The sequence below is a fragment of the Macaca nemestrina genome, chromosome 2, assembly GCF_043159975.1.
Source record: "Macaca nemestrina isolate mMacNem1 chromosome 2, mMacNem.hap1, whole genome shotgun sequence".
NCBI lineage: Eukaryota > Metazoa > Chordata > Mammalia > Primates > Cercopithecidae > Macaca > Macaca nemestrina.
Window position 1 is genome coordinate 109,339,905 of NC_092126.1, and position 19,697 is coordinate 109,359,601.

At 47.3% G+C, this 19,697-nt stretch overlaps 1 protein-coding gene across 6 annotated transcripts in view; it reads right to left on the reverse strand.

Moving 5' to 3' along the window:
- Positions 1 to 19,697, reverse strand: part of LOC105480343 (FYVE and coiled-coil domain autophagy adaptor 1) — an 81,151-nt gene that overhangs the window by 39,441 nt on the left and 22,013 nt on the right. For all 6 annotated transcript variants that reach the window (XM_011739027.2, XM_011739028.2, XM_011739023.3 and 3 more), the window contains exons 5-13: positions 18,243 to 18,349; positions 16,067 to 16,210; positions 12,661 to 12,751; positions 9,316 to 11,739; positions 8,044 to 8,136; positions 7,346 to 7,464; positions 5,241 to 5,408; positions 2,382 to 2,531; positions 1,398 to 1,609 (exon numbers count right to left, since the gene is read on the reverse strand). In XM_011739027.2, coding sequence (XP_011737329.2) covers positions 1,398 to 1,609; positions 2,382 to 2,531; positions 5,241 to 5,408; positions 7,346 to 7,464; positions 8,044 to 8,136; positions 9,316 to 11,739; positions 12,661 to 12,751; positions 16,067 to 16,210; positions 18,243 to 18,349 — 3,508 coding nt within the window. The remainder of the gene's footprint in view (positions 1 to 1,397; positions 1,610 to 2,381; positions 2,532 to 5,240; positions 5,409 to 7,345; positions 7,465 to 8,043; positions 8,137 to 9,315; positions 11,740 to 12,660; positions 12,752 to 16,066; positions 16,211 to 18,242; positions 18,350 to 19,697) is intronic.

Here is a 19,697-nt window from a genome sequence, read left to right on the forward strand (position 1 = left end):
ACAGTTTGGTATTGGTGAAAGAATAGGCACATAGATACATGGAATAGAATAAAAGTCCAGATATAAATCCACACATATAAGGTCAATTGCTTACTTTCTCATGGCAGCATAAAAAAAAATAAAGTCGGTTTTTGACAAAGGTACAAAGAACAGTTTCAATCAATGGTGTTGAAATAACTGGACAACCATACAAAAAGATGAATCTCTATTCACACCTTGCACCACACACAAAGATAACTGAAAATGAATCACAGACCTAAATGTATAAGCTAAAGCTATAAAACTTCTAAGAGACAACAGAAGAAGGTCTGTGAGTCCTTGGGCTAAGTAAAGCTAGACATGACAACAAAAAGAAAAACATTTATACATAACAGAAAAAAACTGATACATCGGACCTCATTAAAATGATATACTTCTGCTCTTTGAAGACTTTTTTGCTCTTTGAAAGAAAATATAAAGACAAGCTATAGATTGGGAAAAAAATACTTGTAAAATACATATCTGACAAAGAACTTGCGTAGAGACTTATACAGAGGACTCTCAAAATTCAATATTAAAAATCATTTTAAAATGGGCAAAAGATTTGAAGATAAAACTACAGCTGTGTAAAGTACGCTCCCCATCCTCATCAGTTCTTTGTACCCAACAACATAATGGGGGCTGCCAACCACCTGGTAATCCACTCAAACAAAAGAGGAATGGACAGTATTTCTAAAGGCTGGCTGGCCTGCATCCAGACAGAGGCCAAGGAGGAGTTCACAGGGACCAACTGCAGATGGCAATGATGCTCGAGCAGAGACAAGCTGAGACCACTTCTGCCTGTGCCATCTCAGCTCTGCCTCCCTGTGCTCCACATCCAAAGTCCAGTGCCCTGAAGGGCAGCCCAGGCCTGTCTGTTAGGGTGTGCTCAAAACAGAAGCAGCAGAACTCAAACTCTACTTCCTTCAGTGGGCTGAGTGGGAGGACACAAAGGAGATTACACCCTCCTTGGACATGAAAGAAGAGCCAACTTCAGGAAGAGACTGAAGGATATGGATGGTTCCAGACAACTCCTAGCCTGGAGTTACTCTGGATGCCAAGGCTGCGGCTCTGGTAGACAGCATTCTCCAAAGCGTGGAGTGTATTTCATGGATGTGCATTAAGAGGTACGTAGACTTCAGGTTAAATCACACTGAATCTTATCAGGACAAAGTTATTCCTTTTTCAATTCTCTTTCAATCCTAATATATCAAAATGAAAGTCTCAAGTTGGTGGTAATATATTTTAGCACCTCTTTAATACCAAAGTTTAGAAAACACTGAATTCAGCTTATTAGCACTAACTAGCCACAACAAGCGGGGTGGAGGGTGGGAGTGGCATCTAAAGAACATAGTAGGTAGTAGTAGCAGGAGACTGACCTTGGCCTCCTATGGCCTGGGGCCCAGGTGAGGCTGGTGACAGTGCAGGGCTGGGCTCTCCCTGGCTAGTGCCTGAGCCAGCGCTATCAGGGGAGCCAGGGCCTTCACTGAGCTTCTGGAAACAGGCTCGGCAGCAACGCTCCTTTTTGCCACTGTGCTTGCTCAGGACGTAGTTGTTGCAGCAGTAGTAACAGAAGATGCGGCCACATATCCTGGGAACAAAACAAGCCCAGGCTGTGAGGATGATACACTATGATCTTGTGTGATCTGCTCAGCATCCAAACTGGGCTCTGGATGCCATGTGACTCTCATCAGACCTGGCTCTGCCTCCACATTAGGATGCGGCCATGAGCTCATTTCACAAGATTCCAACAAAGCCTTCTTGTCAGCTTGGTGAAAGCATGGTTTACTTCCTAAGGTCCTGGGAGGCAGGGAGATAAAGTATGGCTGAGCCCACCTTCCCTGGCACCAAGTTGTAGGTATGCCTCCCATATTTCAGAAGCTAAGGCTCTAAGAGACCACAGACCTTCACAGCTATGATGACTATTTTGCACCTGCCCCCAGCTCAGCCCGAGATTCATCTTTATCCATCCTTCTCTGGCCTTTGTGTCCCCGGTACTGCCTGTGTTCCTCTAGTGAGGTTTCAGGCCAGCTCTTGCTGGCTTCCAATAATGCTGCTCCCCTCTGGTCCCTACAGGAATGGTAGAAGAACTGCTAGTCTCTGGGTATGCCCCATCCCTGTGGGGCCCCCTAACTCCATCCACATCTCTGTATTCTTTCTTTCAGGGAGCCCTGAGTGTCTTGTTAGGATCCCAACTAAAACACCTTCCTCACCTGGTTCCCTTAAAGCCAAAATGTAATGTGTTCTTCCTAAACAGTCAGCCATGGTGCCAACACCTATCACAGAGTCCTCTTTCGGAGCTCTCTGCTCTGGTCCTGGGCCCCACCAGGGTGTTGGTGTCAACCCAGGAGCCCCCTGCTGACCTGCAGTGGTGCCGCCGCATCATCCAGCTGAACTCCCGCTTGCAGTCGAGGCAGTGGTTTGCCTCCGTGTCTCCGAGCCACCTGTCCTCAGCACTGAGCTTCTGCTGGAATTCCAGGGCATCTGACTTCTGCCAGAGAGCATCCTTGTCCCTGGGACGAAACCACATTGGAAGAAAAGAAGAGAGAATCCATGAAAACAATAGGATGATCCTTGCTTCATTTCAAAAGACTGGTATCAAATTTCCTAAGTCATAGAAAGAAAATTCACTTTCACCTTGGAAATATGCCCTAGCCCATGCTAGGTCTCCTCCATCTCCCCCGACATGCAGACTTAACTGACACCACATGTGTGAGAACACGCGGGAGGCAAAAGATGTACACAGAAGGCACTGTCAACTGCAAAGAGCTGCCAGCACCAACGAGGGCCACCACTCAGGCACCTAAACAACAGTGCTGGGGACCACTGGGAGTTTAAGCTAAAACGTGCCGCCATGCCGACTGTCTGCGTGCAGTAAGCCCAAGGACCATGAATGTACTCCCCACCCGAATCTTAATGTTCTTGGGGCCCTTTATGTTTCTATGGTTGATCCAAGTAACAATTAATCAGTGGAGAAGATCAAAGATTCCCTAGCGTGAAAATCTGATCAGATGTTAGCCTCCTCTGCCCTTCAGAGAGATGGTAAGGTCACTCCAGAAGCCAGACTGAAAGAAGTGTGAGGCTTTCCAGAAAGGTCTGGCAGTGTCAGAATGTGCCTGATGAACTGGGGGTGGGGGATGTGAACAGAGGCTTCCTCAGGGACACTAATGAGCATTTTCAGACTTGATGGTGTCCGACATGGGAAGTTTAGTTCTTTCTCATATGAAGCCCCAGTCGGCATCCTCAGGGCTAATGCAGCTCTAACAGCTCCTCAGCCACCAGTAATGTGACACCTGAGCCACTCAAGTCCTTAGAGACACAGGCTTCATCACTGACCAGGAACTCCCAATCAACCCCAGATCTTTTGCCTTAAATAAAAAAGCTTGAACATGGGCTTGACTGGCTTTTTCAAGGCCACTTGAAATTGTCAGGAAGCAGGAAGACTCATTCTCTGAAGCAGCCTCATTCTCTAGGCTGGTCCACCCACACTTTGGGAATGTGGAATGCTGCCAGGAGCTGGTGTTTTCCATCACACCCTTCAGGTCACAAATACCCTGAGTTCTAACTCTGTATATTGATGATAAGAAGGCAGAGTTTTTAAACTTTCAAATTGGTTGTAATTTTAATATCACTGTTTTATAACACTTAATGAATTAGCATATCTAGGCTTTGCTGATCCATGGTGCTGCTAACATCACAAAAAGAGGGCTAATCAGATTGTATGTGCCTCTTGAAAGAAAGATCCCAAACTACAAACCAATTCTACGAAGGCTTCTTGCCAAAATTTTGAACCTGAGTCTAAGCAAGCTGCCAGTAGAATGATGGTTCTCAGCTCTGGCTCACTGGTGTCTGAGTCTCACTCCCAGAAATTCCAATTCAGTTAGTCTGGGTGGGGCCTGGACATGGGCATTTTAAAATTACTTCCCTAGTGATTCTAATGTGTAGCCAGGATTGAGAACCACTGCAATAGTTCTATCTATGGACTTACAGGAAATGCAAGGGATGGATGATCATGTTAAATGACACCATGAGGATGCAATCGGCAAAAGTAGAGAGATGATAGGGAAACTCATTGACTAAAAGGGATGTAAGAGACATATCAATTGCAACAGATGAATCTAATTTAGATCGTGATTAGGATAACCTGAAAAAATTCTAAGGCAATCGGAAAAATTTGAAATTGACTAGACACTTGATGATATTAAGAAACTATACTTCATTTCTTAAGGTATAATAAGGACACTGTGGTTGTTTAAAATGGAGGGTTCTGGGCCGGACTTGGTGGCTCATGCCTGTAATCCCAGCACTTGGGCGTCTGAGGCAGGCAAATCACTTGAGGCCTGGAATTCAGGACCAGCCTGGCCAACATGGTGAAACCCTGTTTCTACTAAAAATATAAAAATTAGCCAGGAGTGGTGATGTGTGCATGTAATTCCAGCTACTCGGGTGGCTGAGGCACAAGAATCGCTTGAACCCAGGAGGCAGAGGTTGCCGTGAGCCAAGATCACACCACTGCACTCAAGCCTGGGCAACAGAGTGAGATTCTGCCTCAAAAAAGAAAAAAAAATTCAAAAAATAGAAAATAAAAGAGTCCTTACCCTGGAGAGGTACACACTGAAATATTTATGGATGAAATGATATGTGTGGGATTTGCTTCAAAATCTGGGAAGGTGGGTAAACAGGTGGGTCTACAGATCAATCAAGACTGGCCCTGAACTGAACACTGTTGAAGCCGGGTGACAGGCTGGCCCTGAGCTGAACACTGCTGAAGCTGGGAGGTGTATTACATGATTCCATTTTTGTATATTTGAAAATTTCCATAAGGAAAAGTTAAAATGAGTTTTGAATGACTTGTCAGGATTAAAAAATCAGGACACTTCACATTAAAATCCAGGTTTCCACCTTCTCTTGAGAAGAAAGGTGATCTAGCAGTTCTGGGCCAAGACTGATGTGGCAGAAGTAGAGCCCAACTGTGTCCCCAGTTTCTCACAGTCCCCTCCCGACCCAGCTCCCACTTATATCAGCTGCCTGGTACCTGCAGGCACTGGAGTTTGGGACTCTAGTACTGGGGAAAGTGAGATGGAGGAGGAGAGAGGGGCTCCTGAGAGAGGGGCAAGAAAATGGGGAAATTTCTGGAGTACGCTTTCAAGAACAGCTGCATTTCTTTAGAGAAAACCCAAGTGTGGGGAAAACCCCAGCTGCTGGTTTGACACAGCACTCACCTGAGCAGCTCTATCAGCCGCTCCTCGAGATACTTCTTGGTTCTGTTGAGGTCATCCAGGTCAGCAAGCATCTTCTGGTCATTCCTCTCGCGGTTTGTCACCTCCTGGCAGAGTTTGTTGTAATACTCTTGGATTTTTGTTGTGGCTTTTTCGAGTTCCTTCTGGGTCCTGGGGGAGGAGTGGTAAGTTTTCTTGATTAGCCAGAACTTCCAGCTTTCCCAGGGCTCTGGGCTCACCCAGGACTCTAATGAGGGGTGCTACTGCCCCTGCCATGAAGGAGCCCCTTGGTACTGCTCACAGGTATCTGCTCACAGGTTATGCAGTTCCCTAGCTTTTGAGACTCTCCTCACACCTCCACATACAAAGGGGTATCCTTGGAGGGAGGGGAGACTGACCCCAGGTTGCCAGAAGCACCCTAAGTGAAGAGAACTCTGCACCCCTTGGCTCCTGGACAGGGGCTGGGCTTGCAAGAGAAGCCTGATAGACAAGGCTCATGGGCTGGTGATGGGGAGGATGAGCAGGAGGAGAAAGGAGTCAGGACAGGCAGGACCGAGATGCAGTTTCCCTGAGGTGGCCACACGGAGGAGGGCCTGTCTTCCATATGTCCCTGGGACTCTACACATGGGGCATGGTGCTGGGCCCACAGCAGGTGCTCAGTCTTAATCTGCACTGCCAGCTGTTCTACCTGATAGCCCCCCTGAGGCCCAGGGAATTCCGTTTTGGGTGCTGCAGGGTGTCTCAGTCTTCAGCAGAGGAAGCTGGCTGAATCTTGCTGTCTTCCTCACCCCACCCACTCCATTTTTAACGCAGCTATCTCCTAAGGCAGTGGTTTTCCAAGGATGGTCCAGTGGGACATAATAAAAGCTCCATTAAACAAAGGGTTCTGCAGAGAGACTGATTAATTTATACCTTCCACATCTAGTATAAAGTTGCCAGGGAGTTGTTTACTAGACCCTGTCCACCAAAATGGGCTTATAGGTGCACCCACACACACAGGTGGTGTACGTGTGTGCATGCACACACATACACTGAATAAAGTAAGTTGGCAGATAGACTGTGCAGCTTGGAACAACTGAAACAAATGCTCTGAGATGTTACAAATAACCACTGTTATATCATGTTTTCATGCCACCAACTCAGGCTCTGTTTAAATTGTCATGTGAACATGACTTAGAACTAAGGGCAGCCAGTGCCCTATAGGATCTGAACACTGGAAGGGTAAGATGAAAGGAAATGTATGTCCAGGTTACTGAATGTCAAAGATATCCTGGATCTCCCACTAAGCCAGAGCCCAGGCCTAGAAGGCAGGTGTTGGGAAGAGGTAATAGATAAATAGAAAAGTTAGAGACTTGGGACAATTTGGTGTGCTTATCTTTGCTGGTGGCACACGTGCAGTTCGATTCTGGCAACTCCTCCTTTCTGCTACACCTTTTTAAAATTAGGTCTTCCTCCCGGTTACACCTTTTCTTAATCAGGTCCTGGCTCAACTAGCTGGGTCCCATGACCACATGGTGAACCTAGGCTCACAACTCCACGTGGCCCCAAGTCTGAAAATGAGGGGGTCAAGGAGGCCTTGGGATGGCAGTGTGATCTGCTCTCCACAGATATGGCATCAGAGAGTCTGCACAAAGACAGGCTGATCCTGGTCCTTGGCACGCTCATCTTCCTCATCCATAAAATGGGGATAGATGATAACACCTTCCTCATAGGACTGTTAGGAGGATTACATGGGTAAATGTATTCAAAACAGAGCCTGCCACGTTTTCAGCATTATTTAAATATATGCTGTTACTATTACCATTATTATTATGACCTAACTTTTATTTCATTTTAGTTTTTCCAAAGCTTGCAGTCACTCAAGTATGCACTGCCAGAGAGAAGAAAATCGAGTTAGGAGAAAGGCGCTTTAGCCGTGTATAGGCTGGGATGGGCAGGCAGCCGGGTTCTCTGTGGCATGCTTCCAGCACAAGCACTTTCTGAGTTTGTGGCTTTTCTTGCAAAAGGACTTCCTAAACCTAACATGGGTGACTGACTTTCTAAATGACGAGACCAAACACTCCTTCCCTGAAGACTACCGACAGCTGCGTAGGTGGACTGTGACTAACCTTTCTAGGTCTTCACGCAAGGCAGCCCCCTCCTCGTCCTTCCTCAGCATGGCCGCCTGGCACTCTGCAAGATGGTTGCTGGCGCAGCTCAGCTTCTCTCCCATGTCTGCTTGGGTGGCCTGGCACAGGACATCAGGGAGAAGACACTCAGCTTGCAGAAGCCCATGCAATGTACCATAAAGTGGCTGGTGTGCCATCCACCCCATCTGGTTGGGTCACTTCTAAATGGAGGGTTGTTTTCTATTAAGTTCAAGAGGCCATGAATCTCTGCTCTATATTTGTGGGGCCTCAACTGCAACTAGTTAAGGTGGTTGGCAAGTGGCAGGTACCAGAATTCTCAGGGTGACACTGAAGGCAGGGATGGCAGGGAGCAGGATTCACTTGGACAAGTCACTGCTCTGAAGACTGTGGGACCAGTGCCACCCCTGCTGCTGCCCATTTTAGAATCACTGGCTGGTGATCACCCATAGAGATGGCCAAACAGGACACTTATTTCCTTTCTGCATTTGGCAGCTCCAGCCAGGTGTCCAGGGAACGGATGGAGGGGGTCAGGGTACAAACTGAGGGTGTCTACAAAGGTAAACTGAGGACGGCTTCAGCTTGGGAATCTGGAGGCATGCAGGGAGCCCTCTTAAATGATCCAGTCAAAACCACACCAGATGCCCTCTCCCTGAGAGGTCCACACCACCAGAGCCTACCTTCAGCTTCCCCACAGCTTCCTCGGCAGCCTGCAGCTGCCGGCCTTGCTCCTCAAGCTGGCCCCTGAGGCTCCTGCACTCCTCGCCAGCATTCTAGACAGGATACGAAAGGGATCATAAATGTAGGGTCCTTGCTCTGAGGATCCCTCAGCCCCATCACCCAAATAGATAAAACCAAGCTGCCTTTCTCTTTTTCCCTGCAAACTGGCTCCTCAGTGAGCTTTGGGCTTATCAATAGTGAAATACTTTCAAGCTTACTAAGAAAAGAGACTTAGCCTGGTCCCCAAACTTAGAACTTAATTTCTGCAAGGGAAAAGGTTGGCTATGAGCCACATGGAGTTTCACGGAGTGGGGTGGCACTGGGTGGGGAGGCACATCTGTGGCAGTGCGGTGGAGCTGCCTCAGAGAGGAGGGTTAGGAGTAGCCTGAGAGTGCACAGACCTTGATGCAGACAGACTAGTGGCAAGCCCTGGCAATCAAAGCCCCAGGCCATTCTGCCGTGTCTTTAATCTAAACAGTCCTTAACCCTTCATCTTTGTGCACTATCAAAGAGACATATTAACTGCTCATCTCATTAACTTGTCTGTCCCAAGGGCCTTGTAAAAAGGAAATAAGCTGGTTCCCTACCCTATATCGGCTGTCAGGAGAGCACCTGATGGGGTTGGTTATTCATTAAGAACCCAGAGCTAGGATGTGAGGCAACTGTGAACTGCTGGCCCTCAGAAGGGGTTTTAGAGGCCAAGTCAGTGTTCTCACACTCACATGCCCAGGGTGGGGTAGGGGGCTGGGCAAGTACAAAAACCAGCGTGAGGGAAAGTGCAGAGGATGTGTGCCTCCTTTAAAGTGGGCAGACACCCTCGGGTTCCCGCTGACTGCTGCCACGGGGAGGGGGCAGGGTGAGGACGCAGGCTTTCAGATCTTCTGAGGTTTCAAAAGAAGCCCTCAAACTGTATTTGTAAACACCCTGCTCTTTCAATGTTGGCTACTAATTTTAAAAACTTCTGTGTGGGCTAATCTAGTTTGCAGTGGTCTTGAGTTTAGACTTCTGGGCTAAGGTATCACTCCAAATGTTCTGGCCCTAAAATGTTCCTGCAGAGAGAAAGATGCTACTGTGAGCTGTGATAGCAGGACAGGGCCACAAGGTGTTTGCCTGCACCCACAGTACATTCTCCAGCCCTCACCTGCCTCATGGCTGAAGGTGCATCCTCTCATGGACCCACCAGGCCTGCCCAGGGAGATGGGTAGAGCCCAAGTGGTTGAAGCTAGGATTACCTTAAGTCTGCTCTGGTAGTCCATGATTTCAGCGCTCAGCTGGAACTTGAGGGTGTCGAGCTCCTGGCGTGCAGCCTCTTGGAGGCTCTGGGCCCGCTGCTCGGCCTGGGTGAGCTGGGCCTGCAGGCCAGGCAGTGAGTCGGCTGCTGCTTTGGCTGCCTTCAGCTTCTCCTGCAAGCTCTCCTTCTCTTGCTGTAGCCCAGCTACTTGGCGCTCCAGGCCCTCTCGCTCCCTTGAGGCTGCCTCTTTGGCGTCCTGGAGCTCCTGGACAGCACAGGCCAGTGCCTTCTCCACTTGCTCCTTTTCCATGGTCAGTGTGCAAACCTGGATGCCCAGCTCGGCTGTGTCCGTGTTGGCCCGGTGCAGCTGCTCCTGCAGCTCAGCGTGCTCCAGCTGTGCTTCCTCGGAGCTGCATTTGGCCTGGGACAACTTCTGCAGGGCCCGCAGCTCCTCCTCCCTCTGCTGGGCCTCACTGGTCCTCTCCTCCTGCAGCGCCCCTTCACGCTCTGAGCACTGCAGCAGCTCCTGGACATGGGCTCTGTTAAGGGCTTCATTCTGCTCCTTCAGCTGCTGCACAAGGGTCTTGTGCTCCCTCAGGACTGCCTCAGCCATGCTTAGCTGGCTCTGCACCTTATCCTGGTCATCCAGAGCTGCCTGCATCTTGGCCTGGAGGTCCACCACCTGAGCCTGCAGCCGTTGGGCCTCCCCCTGATGGACTTCCAGCTGCGCCTGAGACAGGGCCAGCTGGGCAGCCAGCTCACGGGCTTCATTGTCGGGGGGTGGGCCAACTCCCTGTTGGCCTTTCTCTGCGGTGAGGACTTCAATCAGCTGGGTCTGCTGCTGGCACTGGCTCTCGAGAGCCCTGAGCTCTCTGTGCCGCGCCTCTGCCAGTTGACGGCACTGCTCCACCTCCTCCCGCAGCTGCTGGCACTCACCCTCCTTGCTCTGCAGAGTGGCCTCCTTCTCTGCCACCTTGGCTTTCATGGCCTCCTTGGCCTTCCTTACAGCCAGCAAGCTTGCCTCCATCTGGTCGCCCAAGTGCCGGATGCTGGCCTGCTCGGCCTCCAGGGAGGCCAAGGAGCCCTGGATGGCTGCTTCCCGCTGCTGCAAAGCCTGGTAATCGGCCTGCAGGGCTTGCAGCTTGCCCTCCAGGAGCTGGTTACGCCCGACCACATTCTGCAGCTCCTTCTCCAGTTCCCTGTTGGTCTGCCGGAGCTCTTCCTCCTGGCTGCCCTCCTGCACCTTGGTATCATCTAACTGTGCCTCCTGCAGGCCCCTCTGCTCCTCCTCTGGCTTCCCACAGGCCTCTTGCAGACTGGAGTTCACAGGGACCAGGGCCTCATTCTTTTCACCTGCCACTGGCAGTTCTGGGCCGGGCTGCCCAGCAAGCCGCTCGAGTGCACCCACCTTCTGGCTGAGGTGGTCTTTGTCCTGGATGAGCTGCTTCTTCTGCTCCTCCAAGTCACTCACATGTTGGCTCACCTGTGCCAGCTGGGTCTCCAGGAACTGCAGCTGCCGGGTCAGGGACCTGACCTCCTGCTCCAGCAGCTCCTTTTCCTCCTGTTGCTGTTTTTTCTCCCGCCTCAACTCTGCTAGCTCCTGCTCCCGGGAGCTCGAGTGCACCAGCAACTCCTGTAGCCGTTGCCAGAGCTGGTCTGCCTCCTGTCCCTTCCCAGACAACTCCTCCTGGAGTGGGGCCGTCTCCTTCACCAGGCGCTCCAGGCTGGCCCAGGCATCCTCCTTCAGCTGCAGCTCCTTGACCAGCTGCTCCAGCTGGGCACTCTGCTGCCTGTTGACCTCCTCGACCTTGGTTCTCTCCCTTTCTAGGGCTCGAAGCTTCTCCCCTAGCTCCTGGATCTCCCGGGTCGCATCACTGGGAATAGGTTCTTGCTGGCCCTTTGTGTCTGGTGCTGTATCTGCCTTCTGCTGAGCCATGTCTAGCCAGTCTGGGATGCTGGCTAAATGCTGGTTCTTCTGGCCCAGTGAGTCCCGTGTGGCCTTAAGCTCCTGTGCCAAGGGCTGCAGCATGGACTCCAGCCGCCGCAGGGCTGTGTGGTAGTCCTCCTCCTTCTCTGCTGCTCCTAGCTCCAGGGCCTGTAGGCACGTCTGCAGCTCCTTCACAGTGTTCTGGGTGGCCTGGGTGACCTCCCACTGCTTCTGGAGCTCAGCCACCAAGCAAGTGAGGCGAACGTTGTCCTCTGCTGCAGTGCGTCCCCTCTCCCTCTCTGTCTGCAGTTGCTCCTCTTGTAGGCTGACAGCTGCCCTCAGCTCCTGGTTCTCTCTGTCCAGCTGCTGCATGCGCTCCTGTAGCTGCTTCTCCCGCACCTCCAACTGGTCCAGCTCTAGTCGCATCTCATCAAAACCCTCCAATGCCTCGTTGTTTAGGGGGCTGTTCAGGTCAAAGTTGGACACCATCTCTTGAGTCTGGGAGGAAAAACACAAAAGACAAGTGGCTTTGGGATGAAGCTACAGGGCTACTCAGAAAAGCTTTAGAGTTTAATGAGAGCAGAGGTAAAAATACAGGCATTACCTGCCCTAAGGTTAGTCTAAAGAGCTATTCAAAAGACTAGAATCCCTTTGCTCAAAGCATCTGCCACACATTCAGCAGCACATTCCAAAGCCAGGAAGCCACCCATGTGAGCTCCACTGAGATACAGACTTGCTTTTCCCATCCAGCTTTCTTCAGCTTTTAATGGACATTGTCTCTGAGATAAATTCAGTTATATCTAAGCTGTTATTCACTCACTGTGCCACACCCATACCCGCAATTCCTGGCATGATTAAGGCACAAAATAAGGTAAAAGATTCATCTATTTTCTACTCTTAATGCTCCTTATATTGATCATTTTATTTTTTTAAATTGCTGATCAGTTTTCACAGCACTATATACAGCTGTGATAAATTCACGTTTCTAAAAAAATTAACAAACTGCCCCTACCTACTAACATTGACTGAGCCCTTGCATATGTCCAGCCCTCATCTATGAACTAGAATGATTTTTATTATCCCCATCCTGTGGATGAGAGAGCTGAAGGTTAAGTAATTTCCCCTTGGTCATAGCTGGTAGGTGAGAGTCAGGATTTGACTCTGTCACTTTTAACCATGGTGCCAAACTGCTTCTTTTAAAATACTTTAAAATCATTTAAAAGAATTTAATTTTAAGAGAGCCTAGATTCCATTTGGTTGAAAAACCCAGACTCTAGGGAATAGTGGCTATAACTGAGTGGTTCTATTGCTCTGGCTGGAACAACAGGTATCTGAAAACATCACCCGTGAGTTGCTAGGGACAAGGACATACCCTGGTAGAAGCTATAGTAAGATAATTCCCAGCCTTCCTGGCCTTACCTGCAGGTAGCTGCTCACCAAACTGCTCATGCTGGAGCTGCGGCTAGGGGGTTTCCACAGGTAAGCAGAAGAGCCAGTGGCCAGTGTCCTCCTGTGGGGCCACAAAGCAGACATACCTGTATTCAGAGCAGGAAACCTACATACATGGAGGCCCTGCTGGTCACAAGGCAACCAGGTGGTGGTAGGGGGCTGCCTTCCCAGGTAGAACGTAAGGAAGTCAAACCCAACAGATTCCACCAAAGAGCACAGCTACACTGGTCTGTAACAGATGAACTCCATGGCTAGAGTTTTACCATCATGGCTTTCCTCCCACTGCCAGAAAAGAATTACGTGAACATGTATTTCCCGATATTTGGTTTAAATTTTTCTTGAGCTTTTGGTGCCTGCCTCAGTTTGTCTGCCAGTGAGGAACAAGCAGCAGTCAGTTTGGTAAATAAGAGTCACACTGTGCTTGGGGGCTCAGCCGCCGCTCTGCATGACACAGCAACAGTGTGGCTGGGAGGCTGCTTCTAGGTCACATAACCAGGCCGGTCAGTGCAGATACAGAACATTTCCCTCATCGCAGAAAGTTCCATTGAATGGCATTGGTTTAGAAATACAAAGGCTTGTGTGATAACTCTTGTTTAGCAGGAACCTAAACATATTTTTACTTCACCAGAATCATCTCCTAAATCTAAAATTACTGTGTTTTCAAACTTAGTCTCCACAACCCAGCAACTGCCCTTCACAGTATCTTCCCTGAAGACACAGGTACATAAGGAGACAGTGGGGATGCTCTTGGCAGCACTGTAACTGGAAAAAGGGAAACCAAACAAACTCTACACTGCTAGGGAAAGAGATACACTATGGCTTATTCACCCAACAGAATTCTCTACACCATGGGTTAGCATTCTTTTTGGTTTTTTTGAAAAGGGCCAGATAGTAAATATTTTGGTCTTGTGGGCTATATGGTCTCTGTCACTCAACTGGCACTGTTAGCATAAAAGCAGCCATGGACAACAGGTGAATAAATGGGCAAAGTTGTGTTCCATACAGCCCTGGGGAACTGTTTGCCAACCCAACTCTATACTTACAGAACTCCATGTATAAACAGATACAAAATCTCAAAAACAAGGCAGAATGAAAAAAGCAGGTTGCAAAAGGACAGCTATCACATGATTCAACATGTGTAAAATTTTAAAATGTTTACAAAATAAAACTATATATATATACTATATAAACTATTTACAAATACACAAGTAATAATGAAAGCAGAAGATCTGGGCATGAAATGCATTGATTATAGGGCCATGATTACTTCTGAAAGGGGAACAAAGGAGAAAGGATGGCAATGGGGTGGGGCTTTAGCCGATCTATAATATTTTATTTATTAAAAAAAGTATCGGATGTAACCAAATCTCCCCACAAGAGCCAGCTTGACAGGGGCTCCCACTGGGGTAATTGGATAAATGGGATAATTTAAGCTTCAAAATAAGTAATGACAGTGACAGAATGTAACCTATTGAATAAAGTAAGAATCCATGAGTCAATACTGCTATGAATGAATAAATGGGGAAAAAGAAAAAGATCTTCCTTACAGTAGAATGCCAACTAATAATGTAAAAGAAATAATGGAGTTAGAAAATCACTCTGGTAATGATGATGGTAATAACTGCTTCAGGCAAGAATTATCAAATGGTATTAAAACTAATACAGGACAGATTTAAGAGAAAAAAGGATAATAATGTAATTTCAACATGCCTTCGCATAAGATACATATTCATTACAAAGGAAGAAATAGTAACTTTTGGAGAAACTGGGCAAGCACCGCGTTACCCAAATGACTAGGATTAACCTCATTAGTAGTGAAACAAATCAACACTGTGGGCCTCCAGATACAGTGTGCTGACAAGACAACAGCTGAGGCATTCCCGCCAAAAACACTTAACCCAAATCCAATAATGAGGAAACATCGGTCAAACTCAAATTAAGGAACATTTTACAAAATAACTGGCCTGTATTTTTCACAAATGTCAATGTTATGAAAGACAAAGCCTGAAAAACTGTTCAGAATTAAAGGGGACTAGAGAGGCATAGCAATGAATGAATTAACAATATGTGATCTGGGATTGGGTCTTGGATTATGAGAGACATTATTGAGATAATTTGTAAAATTTAAATGAGATCTGTAGATTAGATAGCAGTATTGTATCAATGTTAATTTTCTGATTTTAATAACTGTACTGAGTTATATAACAGGATGTCCTTGATTTTAGGAAATGCATAATTAAGTACTTAAGAGAAAAGAAGATCAAGTCTGTAATTTACTCCCAAAAGGCTTAGGAAATAAATCAACATGTAAATAGAAAAAATGATAAACAATTACAGTAAAATATCAATAACTAGGGAATCAGGGTGAAGGATAGATGAGTACTTTGTATTATTTTTGCAACTTTTCTGTAATTCTGAAATTATTTCAAAATGTGAAAGTTTTAAAAAGAATATCTGGGCCAGGCATGGTGGCTCATGCCTGTAATCCCAGCAGTTTGGAATGCCAAGATAGGATTGTTTGAGCCCAGGAGTTCAAACCAGCCTGGGAAAGATGGCAAGACTCCGTCCCTACAAAAAATAAAAATAAAAAAAGGACACCTCAATATGGCAAAATGTAAGCTATTAAATCCTGGTGGTTTGCGTGTGACTATCATATTCACCACTTTTCTCTATATGTGAAGTATTTCCTAATAAAAAATACGAACGTTAAATTTTAAAAGCCTTATAAACAGAAAGCAAAACAAAACAAAGAATGCTGGACTTGATTTTAACCTAAGTCAGGTGTTCCAGGCCTGCTGCCCACCAGCTGGGTGACTTTGTCAAGTCCCCTGATCCTCTGAGCCTGTTCCTCACACCTCCTTCCTGGAGCTGATGTAAGGACTCTGGTGGTATGTGAGTGCCACACTGGTGTAAGATATGGCTGGCTTGATGGCCTCAGAAAATAAAGAAAGAAGAAACAAAGCGCAGCAACCTTTCCTGCAACCCTTACGTGGACGAGTTGTGGCTTTTACTTCCTCTCCTACTGCTTAGGAGCCTTCTGTAGTAACTCCATAAGAACAGGCAGGGGAAAAAGCCCACTCCTTCCCCAGTGCCCATAGCAACAAGTGCCTTAAAAATTTTTTAAAGCCTTGGCTTTTGCAGTATGCATCTCCACTGACTCATGCCCTGGCCAATTAGGTTGGTTTAAGGTTGGAGCCTTCAGATGTTATTGTTAGTCATGATTCAACAAAGTCTGTAAAAGGAGCTGGAACAAGAGTTGAACGGTTTTATGTAATTTACTGAGCAAGCAAAATTGCTTTGAGTAGACTGGTGGCAATCTTCAAAACTTTAAATGTCTCTTTTCCTGTCTTTTAAACCAAGCAATCCTTCAAAGTACCTGGCAAATGTTGGCCAGGCAGCATCCAAGTCATAGCCCCTCGACGCCAGGTCAAACTGAACCTCAGTCAGCTCATACAGTTGGCCCACAATGTCCGAGCTCAGCTTTGGCTGCAAAAAGGGGCTTCTTGCGTAGTACCAGTCACTGCAGAAAAACACGCCAATTATGAGTAATAAAGATAAAGAATGTGTGAATTTAATCAGTCCTCCCACTGTGGCTCTGCCTCATCGAATTCCAACTCAGGTTACTAAATTAAAAGACACAGGCACACAAACCAATTTCATTTTCATGGTAGAAGAACATAACTCTCAAATAAGCTTGCTCTTCTTCAAAGAAACTACTGCAATGATCTGGATGCTTGTTCATTTATTACATATATCATATCTACTTCTCAAAAAGGATATGGGAACCTTAAATGTCAATTATTTGCCAAGAAAGGGCAATTGTAGGAGAAAGAAAACTTATTTTTTGAAAGATAACTTTACTTTCTATTCCATTTTCAGAACTCAACATGGGACACTAAACTCAACTGCTAATTTCTGTCCAGATACCAATTTAAAAGCCAAGGAACAAATTATTCAGAAATGTTTCAGCACCATAAGACAGGGTGAGAAAAAATAAAATAAATGTTATCTGCATTTTGAGGTAGTGGTTGTTTCATTTCAGGCAAAGTAACAATTTTAAAAAGATGCATCAGAACACAGTTACTCATGCCTGTAATCCCAACACTTTGGGAAGCTAAGACAGGAGGACAGCTTGAGCCCAGGAGTTCGAGGCCAGGGTGGGCAACATGGCAAGATCCCATCTCTACCAAAAAAATAAAAAATTAGCTGAGCGTGGTGGCATGCACCTGTAGTCCCAGCTTCTCAAGAGGCTGTGAGGCAGGAGGATTGCTTGAACCCAGGAGGTAGAGGCTACAGTGAATCATGATTGTGCCACTGCACTCCAGCCTGTGTGACAGGTTAAGACCCTATTCCCCCTACTCCAACCCCCACCCAAAAAGAAAAAGATGGCTGGGCATAGTGCTTCACACCCGTAATTCTAGCACTTTGGGAGGCCTAGGCAGGGGGTTCGCTTGAGTCCAGGAATTTGAGGCCAGGCTGGGCAATATAGTGAGACCCTGTCTCTACAAAAAGTAAAAAATTAGCCAGGCACAGTGGTAAATGCCTATCCAGCTACTCGAAGGCTGAGGTAAGAAGATCACTTGAGCCCAGCAGCTTGAGGTTATAGTGTGCTACGATTGTGCCACTGCACTCCCACGTGGGCAAAAAAGTGGGACATTATTGTCTGTGAACTGTGATTAAGTCAAGCTGTTTATGACGATCTTCACCGAACATCTAAAACAAAACAACCTTCAAATCAAATATGCAAACTTTTTCAACTCACACCAATTCACAAGGCCTGTCACATGCATGGGAAATACGAGTACATCTCTATGCAAATCAATCTTTAAGGTGACATAATGAAACAAAAGGTTTTCCTTTGTAGTTTTTTTAGATTCAAAAAAAATTTGAATACTCCCAAAGGAAAGGGGCCAGGCAAGAGATGCTGGAAAACCCAAAGAGGTTAGTTGTCTGGTACCTGATTTGCAGCTTCTAAGCTGATACCCACTCTCCCCATTATAGACTCAATCCCTGCCCCTCTCCTCCCTTCTCTCTTCCCTGCTGAGGCTTCAGCACTACCTGCACAAAGGCTGACTGCACACCTGACCTGAGCTCTGCAGTGGCCCCCAGTCCTGGCTGCCCACCACAGTCTCTGGTGTGTTCACTCAGTATGCCAGGTGAGGACCCAGGCTCAATAGTGTTAAAAACCCCACAGGTGATTCTGCTGAGAGGCCAAGGCTGTAACCTGACTGTCCAGTAGTGCTGGCACCAAGGACATGCCGTCCACCAGGGAAAATGTCTGGTATCGGGAGTTAAGAGAGCAACGGCTGAGGCCTAGAGAAAAGCATTAAGCCCCTCTAAGCCTCAGTAACCTATAAAAACTCAGTGCTACCTGCCCACATGTGTCAAGGACTTTGGGAGGAGGGGTGGAAGACAATGGTAGATGTGGAAGGAGTCTGCAGTGTCACGAGGGACACAAATGAGCACTATGTTGCCGTTGTCATTATTATTAATGAACTTGAGTTCATTTCTGCACGGGATGGTGCTAAACCCCAGCCCTGTCCTGTATTTACCTGGTCACTTTGGTGTTCATGAAGCACTGCTGTAAGGTGTCTGCCAACCTCTGGTGCACCAAGGAGTAGCGAATAAATGCTCTTCCTTTCCCCAAGGATGTTCGGAGCTGGAGAAAGCAGATTACATAGAGCCAAAGAGCTGTTAGTCTAACTCCAAATACAGACCTGGTCTCATAGATGGCTTGTGAAACACAGATACAGGGCAAACAATGTCACCCAATTTTACCCTACACGTTGTCCTTCAAAGGACACAACACATTTGATACTATCACTGCAGAGAGTAAGGCTTGAAGTGGGCGAACTACTTGCAGGCCTTCATCTGAGAATAATCTGCAGACTCCAGCAAACATATCATGGAAGATATATTAACAAGAGGCTTCCAAACATCTGTGGAGTCTATTGGAATGTCACTTTCCCTCCTCTGCTCTATCAGAATCTCTGGGTTTGCAGTCAGATAGGAAACCAAATAAAACTCAGTTTTATATTAGAGTAAAACCTGGAGGTAGGTAAATGAAGGACTTCTCACACCACAAGTCAGCTTGAGGAGGAAGAGATGGTCTCAGCTCAGCTAATGCTGGTTTGTTTTTAAGGTGTGTGGGGAACAGGTGCAGGGGAAGGGCCTAAAGGCTTGGCAGAAATATGTGCAGAAGGAAGAAGAGAGGGACAAAGGCAGAGGTGCGTGCGTGTGGCCATGTAACTGCCTCATCTGTGTTCCATGAAACCATCAGTAAAATCTACAAGTCTGCCAACGCTTTCCTGGTTGGATTTCCTGTTCTTTATCAGATATGCCAAATCACTACATTGAATCAGAAGGAGCCCAGGGGTGAGACCAGGGGTGTCTCTAGGCAGCCCAGTCACACGGGGCTAAGGATAAAATGGATATGGGTCTGTCTCACAAGTTTGGCATGGATTGCATAGGAAGGCCCAGGTGTAGGTCTGTCTTCAAAACCTCTCCCCACAGAGCTTATACCTAAAAACCAATTCAGAGGAAGGGGAAGATGTGACTGGAGCTGTTTTGAGGCTTAAATTCACACCACTCAAAAGCTTGTTGTGATGGAGATGGGATATGTTGGTCAGAGACTCTGCCATGAGGCCGCAAAGCAGGGCTCTGTCAGCTGGGAGCATACAATGGCCACGGCGGAAGGAATAAAAGGGACAGCCACAGAAGACACTTGGGCAAGTTTGCAAATGAGGATTCATATTCCTGACAGGTCAGCCCAGAAGCTCAAGAAAGTCGGCAGGAATTCAAAACCTCCTGACCTACCACATGTGCCTGCTCTCTCAGGCGCTGGCTCTGGGTAGGGTAAGCTGGGACCAATACCCTCCCGACCCCTTCAAAGGCCAGAAATATTTACAGTGTGTATATGTGATGGGGGAAGGGGGAGCAGTGGTTTGCCAAAGAGGGTTCCTATAACCCATACTATTCAGATTTTAATTCCGACACTATACTGAGTC